This window comes from Danio rerio, chromosome 19 (assembly GCF_052040795.2).
Source record: "Danio rerio strain M-AB ecotype USA chromosome 19, GRCz13ab, whole genome shotgun sequence".
NCBI classification, from domain to species: domain Eukaryota; kingdom Metazoa; phylum Chordata; class Actinopteri; order Cypriniformes; family Danionidae; genus Danio; species Danio rerio.
The window spans coordinates 950,001-963,555 of record NC_141039.2 but is presented as its reverse complement, the minus strand read 5'-3'; the positions used below and the strand labels follow the sequence as shown (position 1 = coordinate 963,555).

Here is a 13,555-nt window from a genome sequence, read left to right as displayed (position 1 = left end):
GAATAGTGTCAAACCACCGTGTGTATGGACTATCCTGTCGCAAAATGCAGTAATAGTTTGATTGCAGTGTAATGCCACTTAAATCAGCATACTCCACGTCCTAATTCATTTCTGTTTAGTTAGATTATGACCTTAATCAAATAAAAATAATCAAAAACCTGTTTACTGTGAACATTTCCTGAATCTGTTCAACCTCATCAATATTTGACAAGGAAATAAATTCACATGAGGGTGAATAACTGTGACTGTGTATCACCTGTGTCTGCGGCGCCTGCATGGAGTCGATCTTCTCTCTCTAGCGTGCTGCTGGCGGAGGATATGCTGGACGCAGAGCAGTTGTCTTTCTCGTTCACTTCTTCATTCTGTCGCTCTTTATCGCTCAGTATTCCACTGTCCTCCGCTTCTCCATCCGGCGCTTCCCGCTCAGACTCCTCCTCCTCCTCCTCCTCCTCCTCTGCCACCTGCTCCTCAGCTGCGCTCACTTCCGGTTCAGCACTCACTTCCTCTTCTACTTCCTCCTCTACTTCCTCTTCTACTTCCTCCTCTACTTCCTCTTCTACTTCCTCCTCTGCTTCTTCTGTGGGCTTTTTCTCCTCGGGTTCTAGATCAGCCTCTGCTTCCGGTTCTAGATCATTAGTGTCTGTGGAGAAATCAGCATGCTGATGAGGCAGTGTGTAATATGCAAATGTGTTTAATCACGTGACTTGAGGTAAGACGCTACAGATAAACGGGGTAAATACATTTAAACTAATATTCATCACCATACTCCTCCAGCTGACTTATGACACTTTAACAAATGCTGGGTTACTATAACCCAATTCTGGGTGCAATACAGACTAAACCAGCAGCTGGGTTATTTTCTTGAATTCAGTTTATAGGACCAAATTTAACCCAATGTTTGGGTTTGTCCATATTTGACCCAATTTGAGTTTAAATAACCCAGCATTACTTAGAGTCTGCATTAAGAATTTGACTCTTTTTTTGTATTTTTGTAACTTTTTTATGCAAATGTATATGCAAATGAGGTATTTAGTTAAACATTTGCTAATTTGCATTTATAAGACTGCTTTTAATTTATAGGGCCAAATTTAACCCAATGTTTGGGTTGGTCCATATGTTACCCAATTTGGGCTTAAATAACCCAGCATTTATTCGAGTGTACGTTCAGAATTTGACCCTTTTTTGTATTTTTGTAAGCTTTAAATGCAAAAATATATGCAAATTTGGTCTTTCATTAATCATTTGCTAATTTGCATTTATAGGACTGCTATTAAATTTATAGGGCCAAATTTAACCCAATGTTTGATTTGGTCTATATTTTGCCCAATTTAGGTTTAAATAACCCAGCATTTTTTTAAGTGTGCATAGTTTTATAGTAAAATATGCAAATGAGGCCATTTCATTAACCATTTGCTAATTTGTATTTGTACAAGTATAGAACTGCTCTGAAATGCATAGAACCAAATGTAACCCAATGTTTGGGTTTGTCTATATTTTACTCAATTTGGGTTTAAATAACCCAGCACGTCTTAATGTGTGCATTAAAAAAGTGTTACATTAAAATATGCAAATTAGGTCTTATTTAATTAAACATTTGCTAATTTGCCCATGTTTCTGGAACAAAACTGATTGGAGACACTCAAAAATAGCTATAGTGGAGTCTTAAAGGATATATTTTCAAGACTAAATGTCCTAAAATACACATACAGACATTGTTTTTAGAGATAGCTTGTATTTAAAAAAAGTATTAGAGGCTTTATCTTGGAGACACAAAATGTAGCTGCAATTCTAGAATCAGCCAGAATTTAGCTGCAGTGTAGAGCTCTGAGGGCCTCTGTGGCCTCAGACATGAACAGGAAACACACCTGTTTGTGTCAGCGCACACACACACACACATGCGCATACATCCTCTGAGGAATAACACAGTCTGATTGAGAGAAAGTGAAAGAGTGTGTGTGTGTGTGTGTGTGTGTGTGTGTGTGTGTGTGTGTATGTGTGTGTGAGGTGACAGAGAGGTTACAGTATCAGCGCTCATGACTGACTCTTTTAAAGCAGTTAAACAGAGACACACACACACTGACTTCAGAACAGTTATTTGCGCGCTGCGTTGTCCAAACATGTTTCCTCACGCGAGCTGCTCACTGCTGCACAGCACATCACATATACAGCCTTTCACATATATCTATAACTATTCCAAATACTGGTTTCCAAACTCTTCCCACATGTGGTTTGTGTAGACATTTTTGTGGTTTCTGCAAAAATAATTCTCTATTTTTATTTTGAATTAGGAAGAAATATCATCAGTATTAGCTTACATAATAATACAGAAATTAGATGTTATGAAGGTACATAACTATATTGTAAAGTAACCATGTTTATAGACGTGCTTATGTACATCATTTTCAGAAAACACCATCTAGATAACCTTTATCTGCTGAAATAACACTGATTCTCTATCACAACAGAAAGTAAACGTCTGTTATTCATGCTGTAAATGACAATATTTTAAATGTGGCAGGCATATAATATCTTTTAACAAATATAACAAATATAAAAATAACAAAAATATCATTTGTTCTTGATATAAAATGTAAAGCCTTAATATTCATTCATTCTTTCGGCTTAGTCCCTTATGCCCTTTAGCTGCAACCCAGTACTGGGAAACATCCATACACACTCATTCACAAACTCTATAGTAACTCTATACTAATTCCCCTATAGCGCATGTGTTTGGACTGTGGGGGAAACCGGAGCACCCGGAGGAAACCCACGCCAATACTGGGAGAACATGCAAACTCCACAGAGACACGAACTGACCCAGCCGGGGCTCGAACCAGCGACCTTCTTGCTGTGAGGTGATAGTGCTGCCTACTGCACCACCATGACGCCCTTTTACTATATATTACTATTGAGTTGACCATGCAGAGTTTCTGTAAAACACATGAGCAGCATCTTTCTGTCCACACACACACACACACACGCCTGATGTCAATACACACACTCTTCCTTAAGATTAAAACAAGACGGAGGGTCACCAGTTCACATCTGTGAAGGATCCCGGGTCGGTTTTTAATGATAAACTGATCGATTATATCGGGTTTACCTGGTTCAGAGGGCGGGTACGATGCGATGGGCGTGTCCTGCTCCTCCTGTGATGTCACTGAGGAGGGCGTGGCACTGCGGGATGATTGACAGGTGTCTGTTGGGAGTCCTCGAGGTGCTGAACGCTGCCGCTCTCTCTCGAATTCCTCCGCCGCCAGACGCTCCGCTGTCTTAAACCTGACACACACACACACACACGGTCAGAGAGGAACACACGCCTTCACACACTCTCTAGGTCTGAATTGAAAGCCTCACGCTGTGTGTTTTCAGTCAGGCAGGAGGGGGGAGGAGGAAAAGTGTGTTTGGTTTTGAGGAAAACTGGGTTAAATAGGGTGAAGGACATCAGACTAAACCTGTTCAAGATGTCACCAAACACACACACACACACACACACATGACCTGACATGACAGCAGAGCCATATGCAACATTTAACCAGAACAAGTTTTCCCATGAAAAGTTCTAAAATGGCTCGACTCTTTGACTCTTGCGTTCATTACATATACATGACTAATGAATATGCTAATTAACCCCCCCTCCTCTCAACCAGACATTAAACATATGGGTGATTCCAGAATTGCAGGAAAACTGCTGAAGTGTTCCGTCAGTTCCAGTCATATACAGTATATATAAACAATAAATGATGCATTAATAAAGGAGGAAATCTCACCTCTCCTCTCGAGCATGTCTGGCCTCCTCCATGTTGGACACATAGTCTCGACTGCACACACACACACACACAGATGAAGTGAGCAGGTGCTGTAGATGATAATGCAGTGTGTATTCAGTAGTGCTGCTCACCTGTGTCTGTTTCTCTCCTCTCTCTCGATCCTCTGCAGTCGCTCCTCTCGCTGCACTCGTCTCTTCTCTCTCTCGGCCGCCAGAGACTCCTGATGCTGACGGTATGAGGAGGACAGCAGCCCACCCAGAGCCGGCCTGAACAACACATTCAGCAGATCAGCAGATCCACTCAACTCAACTCAACTGAATCAACACTACACTGAACTGAACTGAATCAACACTGAACTGAATCAACACTGAACTGAATCAACACTACGCTGAACTGAATCAACACTGAACTGAATCAACACTACACTGAACTGAACTGAATTAACACTGAACTGAATCAACACTACACTGAACTGAATCAACACTACACTGAACTGATTCAACACTACACTGAACTGAACTGAATCAACACTGAACTGAATCAACACTGAACTGAATCAACACTACACTGAACTGAACTGAATCAACACTGAACTGAATCAACACTGAACTGAATCAACACTACACTGAACTTAACTGAATCAACACTGAACTGAATCAACACTACGCTGAACTGAATCAACACTGAACTGAATCAACACTACACTGAACTGAACTGAATTAACACTGAACTGAATCAATACTACACTGAACTGAGCTGAATCAACACTACACCGAACAGAGCTGAATCAAACCTGAACTGAATCAACACTACACTTAACTGAGCTGAATCAACACTCAACACTGAAGTGAATCAACACTACATTGAACTGAGCTGAATCAACACTACATCGAACAGAACTGAATCAACACTAACCTGAATCAACACTACACTGAACTGAGCTAAATCAACAATATGCTGAACTAAGCTGAATCAACACTAAACTGAACTGAATCAACACTACACCGAACTGAGCTCAATCAACACAACACAGAACTGAGCTGAGTCAACACTAAACTGAACTGAATCAACACTACACTGAGCTGAACTGAATCAACACTACACTGGACTGAATCAACACTACACCAAACTGAGCTCAATCAACACAACACAGAACTGAGCTGAGTCAACACTAAACTGAACTGAATCAACACTACACTGAGCTGAACTGAATCAACACTACACTGGACTGAATCAACACTACACCGAACTGAGCTCAATCAACACAACACAGAACTGAGCTGAGTCAACACTAAACTGAACTGAATCAACACTACACTGAGCTGAACTGAATCAACACTACACTGAGCTGAACTGAATCAACACTACACTGGACTGAATCAACACTACACCGAACTGAGCTCAATCAACACTACACTGAGCTGAACTGAATCAACACTACACTGGACTGAATCAACACTACACTGAGCTGAACTGAATCAACACTACACTGAGCTGAACTGAATCAACACTACACTGGACTGAATCAACACTACACTGAGCTGAACTGAATCAACACTACACTGAGCTGAACTGAATCAACACTACACTGGACTGAATCAACACTACACTGAACTGAGCTAAATCAACACTGAGCTGAATCAACACTACACTGAACTGAACTGAATCAACACTACACTGGACTGAATCAACACTACACTGAACTGAGCTAAATCAACACTGAGCTGAATCAACACTACACTGAACTGAGCTGAATCAACACTACACTGGACTGAATCAACACTACACTGAACTGAGCTAAATCAACACTGAACTGAACTGAATCATCACTGAGCTGAATCAACACTACACCGAACTGAGCTGAATTAACACTACACTGAACTGAGCTGAATCAATACTCCATGAATGATGAACATTTTCAGCAATAACACTGTGATTTTCACGCTGATTAGCTGCTTTTAATCAGTCTGTACTGAATGAAGCGCTGCAGTGTGTTTGTGTGAACTCACCTCTCGTTCTGTTTAGTAGGTGTAGATGGAGAACTGACAGCAGAAAGAGACCTGAAACAGACCAGACAGACAGAGTAACTATTACTGTCATTTGAGCTCATAAAAGGGTAAGAAATCCCCATCAGATGTCAGCCACTTCATAACTAATCCAGCTTAACCACCAGCACACCAGTCCACTGAACTGGACATGATCATTTCAGACAGAAGACGAAGACACTGGTGAATCAGTGAGTGAGTTAACAAGAACTGACTCAAAGTAAAGTGAATCTCCGAGTAGTGAGTCAGTAAACGATTAATCTAAGAGATCTGAATCAGCAAAAAGTGAACTAGAGAGTGAATCGGTGAAAAGAAAATCAGAAAAGTGAATCAGTGAGAAGTGAATCAGTGCAACAGAATGAACAAAGTTAAATAATGAAAAGTGAATTAGCAAAATAAGAATCTGTGACAAGTGAATCAGTAAAAAGTTAATTAGAATGATTCAGTGAGAATTGAACCAACTAGAAGTGAATCAGTATAGAGAGAATCAGAGTGAAGATAATTATTGATAACTGAATCAGTGTGAAGAGAATATGGGATAAGTGAATCAGTGAGAAGTTAATCATCGAAAAGTGGTTCTATGAGAAATGAATCAGTGAGAAATGAATCAGCAAAAGTGAATCAGAGAGGAGTGACTCGGTAAATCAGTAAAAGTGAATAACCAAGACTTAAACATTGAGAAGTTAATTGGCAAAGCACGAATCTGTGAGAAGTGAATCAGCAATAAAATGAATGAAAAGTGATTCTTTGATAAGTGAACAACCAGAAGTGAATCAGTAAGAAGTGAATCAGTAAGTAGTAAATCAGTAAACATGAATAACAGAGTTAAACAGTGGGAAGTGAATTAGCAAAAGAAGAATCTGTGAAAAGTGAATCAGTAAAAAGTGAATCAAAAGTGACTCTTTGAGAAGTGAACCAACCAGAAGTGAATCAGTGAGAAGTAAATCAGTAAAAAGTGAATCAGTAAAAGTGAATAACCACGTTAAACAGCGAGAAGTGGATTAGCAAAACAAGAATCTGTGAGAAATGAATCAGCAAAAATGTAATCAAAAGTGACTCTTTGAGAAGTGAACCAACCGGAAGGGAATCAGAAAAGTGAATTGTTAAAAAGTGAATCAGTAAAAGTGAATAACCAAGAGTTAAACACCAAGATGTGGATTAGCAAAACAAGAATCTGTAAGAAGTGAATCAGCAAAACATTAATCTGAAGTGATTCTCTGAGAAGTGAACCAATCATAAAAGTGAATCAGTAAGAAGTGAATCAGTAAAAGTAAATAACCAAGTTAAACAGCGAGAAGTGAATTAGCAAAACAAGAATCTGTGAAAAGTGAATCAGCAAAAAGTGAATCAACAGTGACTCTCTGAGAAGTGAACCAACCAGAAGTGAATCAGCAAGAAGCATATCTGTGTTTAACCAGCAGGTTCAAAGATACACAGGAGGAAGTGAAGCAGTTACAGGCTGTTGCATCATGGGATATGTGGTCTACCTGCTGTTCTTCTCGTCTGGTTTCTCCTCCTGCTCCTCCATGTCGTATGAGAAGAGGAAGAATGGGGAGTGTGGCAGATATGGCAGGCGGTCCAGCGGCCGCTGCGGATGACTGATCTGCTTGGTCGACGGCACAGTGACAGATGACCTGCGGCGAGCCAGCAGATTGGCCAAGACTGAGGGCTGGGCGGAGTCAGCAGGGGGCAGGGCTGAGGATGTGGCCCTCTTCTTCTCCTCTTCTTCTGTGGTGTGTTTGTTACAGAGGACTGATTTACCACCGCCGCTGATGAAGATGAGTTATTGTTTATTAATTTCTCTGTGTTTATATCTTACCGGACATCCCAAACACAACGCTAACATGAGACAGAGGAGGTAGACAGACATTCAAAGGTGGCCTATGATAATCTTTTAAAATCAGACTTAAGAAACTGTTTACATAAACACTTTGATTGACATTCTGCCTTTGTACGTGTCATCAGAGAGGGAAAGCCCCGCCCACTAGTGCCCATCTCTCCCTCATTAGCATAAACAGCAGCCCTGAGTGAGAAGCAGCCGTCTGTCCATTAGCCATTAGAGTGTTTGAGCTGCTGCTATGGAGACACACAGGCTTTTATAGCTCCTCCCTGGAGCACAATCTCATTTGAATTTAAAGCAACAGTCATATAAACAGTTGTTAGTACTGAGAGTTGCGTCACACATGAATCATGTCTAATTATTCTGGAGTATTCTGTCAGGACATAAAGGCTGATGATGGACGCTTGAGTATCAACAATTCCAGGAGAAACCAGTGAGTACATTTGTGAGATGTGCCTGAACACACACACACTCAATCTGTGCTGAATGAGGATCTGCACTAGAATACCTGATGAAGCTGTGATGAGAAGGATTAATTCCCCCTTCATCATCATCATCATCATTATTATCTGAGCCCGACTCAGTGACAGGAGTTTCCTCCTCATCCTCATCTTCTTCTCTACAGCAAGAGTGTAAAAACAGAAACGGAGAACAACATTCGACAGATTTGTCATAGACTAAATAATGAAAAACACACAGGTGAGTTTGTCTGCTTACTGGCTGCCTAAACCTGGAATGGAGAAATTAGACCGGTTAAAGTGAATCAGCAAAAAAGGTGAATCAGTTAGCGAATCAGTCAAAAGTGGTAAATCAGTTACTGAATCAGCAAAAAAAGGTGAATTAGTTACTGAATCAGTAAAAATGGTGAATCAGTTACTGAATCAGCAAAAAAAGGTGAATTAGTTACTAAATCAGCAAAGAAATAGAAATAAGTTACTGAATCAGCAAAGAAAGAAGTGAATCAATCACTGAATCAGCAGAAAAGAGGTGAATCAGTTACTGACTCAGCAAATAAATGCAAATCAGTTACTGAATCAGCAAAAAAAGAAGTGAATCAATCACTGAATCAGCAAAAAAATAGGTTAAACAGTTACTGAATCAGCAAAAAAGAGGTGAATCAGTAACTGAATCAGCAAAAAAAGAGGTGAATCAGTTACTAAATCAGCAAAAAAAGAGGTGATCAGTTACTGAATCAGCAAAATAGAGATTAATCAGTTACTGAATCAGCAAAACTAGAGGTGAATCACTTACTGAATCAGCAAAAAAGGCAAATTGGTTACTGAATCAACAAAAAAGAAGTGAATCAATCATTGAAGCAGCAGCAAAAAAAAGAGGTGAATCAGTTTCTGAATCAGCAAATAAAGGCAATTCAGTAAGTGAATCGACAAAAAATAATTGAATCAATCACTGAAACAGCAAAAAAAAGAGGTGAATCAGTTACTGAATCAACAAAAAGGAGGTGAATCAGTTACTGAATCAGCAAAAAAGATATTCTGAGACAAGAGAATCAGTGTGTCACATGTGTCATAAAGAGTGAACCAGACAGACGTGAATATTCAAGAAGTGAATGGTGAGCAATAAAAGTGAATCAGTGAGAAGAGAATCTAAAAGAAGTAAATCAGTTGGTTAAACAGCAAAAAGTTAATTGGTGAGAAATTGATAACTGAATCAGCAAGAAGTGAACCAGAGAGAGAAGTGAATCAGTAAAAATGAATTAGTGAAAGGTGAATGAGCAAAAGGTGAACTGGTGAGAAGTGAATCAGTAAGAAGTGAATCTGAGAAAGTGAAGCAGTGAAAATGAATCAGTGAAAGTTGTATAAGAAAAAGTTAACCAGTGAAATATTTATCTATGAGAGGTGAATTTGTTGGAAGTGAATCAGTGATGAGTAATGACACTTACATCACTGGAAGACACTCGTGTTTCAGAAGAGTTCTGGAGCAAAAACACCCAGACAACACTGAGAACAGCAACGATCACACTCTCAGCTTTATATTTACATCATATTCTGCATCAATCTGTCATGAATCTGCTCTAAACCCTAGTGGACAACATCACTAGATGGGGCTATATAATATGCACTTATACACTTATCGGTGTAGAGTTTAGTGTCGTCCCAAATGGAACAATATCAATCTGTTTCACAGATCAAAAATGACCAAATAGTAGCTGTCAAGAGTACAACCACATTCACCATCAGGAGGAGTCAGGATCACTTATGTAGGAGAATTTAGCTTTTACAATCCAAAATATAAGAAGTTATCCAATCTCAGCATCTGATAGCTTCTCTCTTTTATTATTATCCCCTCCCCTTTGTCAGTAGCTCCTCCCCTCCCCTACGTCCCAAGCGCTAATTTTGTGAAGTGTCCAGCATTCAACACTTCTTTTTTGAACGGTGCATCATCAGGGGTGTTTGAAGCGCACTGTAAAATTTCCAGTGTGAATGCACTACTTAAAAGTATTTATACTACAATAGTGCATAAATATACGATTTGGGATGCACCTACTGTCTACACAGACAGCTCCTTTTTTAGGCAACATCCTACGTGTAAAAGAGCTTCTTCACAAGTCCCTTGAAACTCTTTTAACGTCAACATCTCCATGAACGCTCACATTAAATAGTTGTTTTCCTCTAATAATGGAAGCCAGGATTCTGTGCTCTCTCACCTCTCATCCTGTCCGTTCATCAGCTTGATGTTGGTGCGGTGTGGGGAGGCGGGACTGAGCGGGGAGGCGTGGCCTGGTCTGCCCAATGAATGCCTGCGGCTGCGGCGTCTTTCCAAGCCCCGCCTCTCTCCACCCACACTGGACCTCCGTCTGTCCCGCCGACCGCAGGATGGAGGCAAACCGTCTTCATCTCCATCCTCATGACGGAGCGTCGCCTGCAGGACAGAGGAAGAGGATCAGGGTACATACAGGAATCAGACAGCCAAACTCAATCCCTTTTAGAATGTTTACTTTCATGTTTGTGTTTTTATGATCTATATTAATAAACAACAGTGTCTCAGGAGTACTTTTTAAGGGCCTTTTCAATTTCTCTGAATTGACTCATCAACTTTTAATATTTTTAAGACCCCACACACACCCTGGAATCAGTCAATTAGTCCAAACCCACATGAAGGAGTCACTGATTGAGATGGTCAGACCTCATATATGTTGAGCTGCTCCAGCAGGTCCAGATCGGTGCCCTTGCGGCCCAGATACCGCTGAGAAACACTCTCCATGCCCTGCTCCTCAAGAACATCCACCATATCATAGAACGAGTCCTGATCAGGCAGAGCCGCCAACGTCTGACCCAGAGAGAGAGAGAGAGAATCAGAATCTGAACCAGTTTGAGAGTGTGAATCAGAAAGAGTGTGTGGTTGTAAATGAATCAGAACCAGTGTGAATGAATCTGAATCAGTGTGTGGTTGTAAATGAATCAGAACCAGTGTGAATGAATCAGAAAGAGTGTGTGGTTGTAAATGAGTCAGAATCAGAACCAGTGTGAATGAATCAGAATCAGTGTGTGGTTGTAAATGAATCAGAATCAGAACCAGTGTGAATGAATCAGAATCAGTATGTGGTTGTAAATGAATCAAAACCAGTGTGAATGAATCTGAATCAGTGTGTGGTTGTAAATGAATCAGAATCAGAACCAGTGTGAATGAATCAGAAAGAGTGTGAGGTTGTAAATGAATCAGAATCAGAACCAGTGTGATTGAATCAGACATAATGTGATTGTTAACGAATCAGAACCAGTGTGAATGAATCAGAATCAGTGTGTGGTTGTAAATGAATCAGAACCAGTGTGTGTGGTTGTAAATGAATCAGAATCAGAATCAGTGTGAATGAATCAGAATTAGCATAACTCTGTATGAATCAGAATCTGATTATGAATAAATCCAAATCAGTGTCTGTGTGTGTGTGTGTGTGCGTGCGTGTGTGCGAGTGTGTGTGTTACCTTATTGATGAGGGTCATCACATACACCAGCAGCTCTGTGTCCACACCGTCTTTCTCTGCTAAAATCTCCATAGCGTTTGACCATGACTTACAGCCTGTACAACACACACACACACACACACACACACACACACACACACACACACACACACACACACATATATATACTTATTATAGATTATATTATTGATTATATTGATTATATTAAATAAACAATGGAATATACTCTAATTGGATTTGGTCTTTCGTTTTGAATCATCTTGCTAAGTTATGATGTGTGTGTGTGTGTGTGTGTGTGTGTGTGTGTGTGTGTGTGTGTGTGTGTGTGTGTCACCTCTCTTGTTGTCCACAGTGTCTATGGCCTGGATGAGCAGTGCAGCATTGGACTCTGAATACTCCACAAACACCAGCAGCAGCTTCAGAGACGTCTTCACCACCAGACGAAACTAAAACACACACACACACACACACACACACACACACACACACACACACACACACACACACACACACACAGCATCAGACCTCTGTGTTTACTCTCATTCTGATCATATTGTTCATTAAACACACTGCTCACCTTTGAGCCAATGAGCTGGTAGAGCCACTGGATAGACTCGTTGTGACCTATGACCCCGTTCATACCGTCCACATACAGCATGATCTGACCCAGAGCTGCACACACACACACACACACACACACATTAGCATAGAAATGACTATTTTTGCTTCACTATTGTAAATCTTCAGTGTATTTTTAAAAGTTTACATTTAAGTTTGTGTTTTTTTTAATAATGTATGATGATAAATAAGCGTGTATCAGTAAATATAGTGGAACATTTATTAAGAAATATTTAAAACTTAATTAATTACAAAACAAAGTGTGTAATTCTGGACACCAGGAGATGGCGCTGTTCACGTACAAATGGATAAAAAGGTAACCTCAACAGCATAACACAGCCATGTTGACAGAACAAAAATTAATAAATTAAACAAAAATGATCAGCTATAACACATTAAATATCTGATCTGCTTCTGTAACTTTCAGAAATTAAATGTCATCCATTATATCTGTAAGTATTACTCTTAAACATTTTTTTTAAATCTTTTTTATGAATTTCACCTTTAATTTTTCAAAAAATACATTAAAAATATACATCTTTATCTTTTATTTACAATTCCTTTTTTGTGATTTATGTGAGCTGACACATCTCACACCGAGCATCCATCATCACACAGCTCTTTATATAGTGATATACACTCACCGGCCACTTTATTAGGTACACCTGTCCAACTGCTCGTTAATGCAAATTGTCTAATCAGCCAATCACATGGCAGCAGCTCACTGCATTTAGGCATGTAGACATGGTCAAGAGGATCTGCTGCGGTTCAAAGCGAGCATCAGAATGGGGAAGAAAGGGGATTTAAGAGACTTTGAACGTGGTGTAATGGTGTGGGGGAGATTTTCTTTGGGTCCATTATTACCAATTGAGCATCAACGCCACAGCCTACCTGAGTATTGCTGCTGACCATGTCCATACCTTTATGAGCTCTTCCAGCAGGATAACGCAGCATGTCATAAAGCTCAATCATCTCAGACTGCTTTCTTATACATGACGATGAGTTCACTGTACTCAAATGTCCTCCACAGTCACCAGAGCTCAATCCAATAGAGCAGCTTTGGGATGTGGTGGAACGGGAGATTGGCATCATGGATGTGCAGCCGACAAATCTGAGGAACATTTTCAGTAGCTTGTTGAATCTACGCCATGAAGGATTAAAGCAGGTCTGAAGGCAAAAGGGGTCCGACCCAGTACTAGTAAGGTGTACCTAATAAAGTGGCCGATAAGTGTGTGTATATATGTATATATAACTTTATCCACATATTCAGTATATTGTACACTCCATAAATGGCAAATCTCCATTGTTTATGTAAAATTAAACTATATTAGCATCCAGCTC

At 40.0% G+C, this 13,555-nt stretch overlaps 1 protein-coding gene across 8 annotated transcripts in view; it reads right to left on the bottom strand.

The window, feature by feature from the left end:
* Positions 1-13,555, bottom strand: part of fhod3a (formin homology 2 domain containing 3a) — a 57,144-nt gene that overhangs the window by 16,862 nt on the left and 26,727 nt on the right. For 2 of the 8 annotated variants that reach the window (XM_087295131.2, XM_087295132.2), the window contains exons 6-18: positions 12,174-12,268; positions 11,931-12,042; positions 11,597-11,691; positions 10,800-10,943; positions 10,321-10,535; positions 9,556-9,588; positions 8,164-8,274; positions 7,303-7,584; positions 5,780-5,830; positions 3,902-4,036; positions 3,771-3,821; positions 3,104-3,279; positions 257-640 (exon numbers count right to left, since the gene is read on the bottom strand). In XM_087295131.2, coding sequence (XP_087151257.2) covers positions 257-640; positions 3,104-3,279; positions 3,771-3,821; positions 3,902-4,036; positions 5,780-5,830; positions 7,303-7,584; positions 8,164-8,274; positions 9,556-9,588; positions 10,321-10,535; positions 10,800-10,943; positions 11,597-11,691; positions 11,931-12,042; positions 12,174-12,268 — 1,884 coding nt within the window. The remainder of the gene's footprint in view (positions 1-256; positions 641-3,103; positions 3,280-3,770; positions 3,822-3,901; positions 4,037-5,779; positions 5,831-7,302; positions 7,585-8,163; positions 8,275-9,555; positions 9,589-10,320; positions 10,536-10,799; positions 10,944-11,596; positions 11,692-11,930; positions 12,043-12,173; positions 12,269-13,555) is intronic. The other 6 variants (XM_087295133.2, XM_087295134.2, XM_087295135.2 and 3 more) reach the window with 3 other exon arrangements.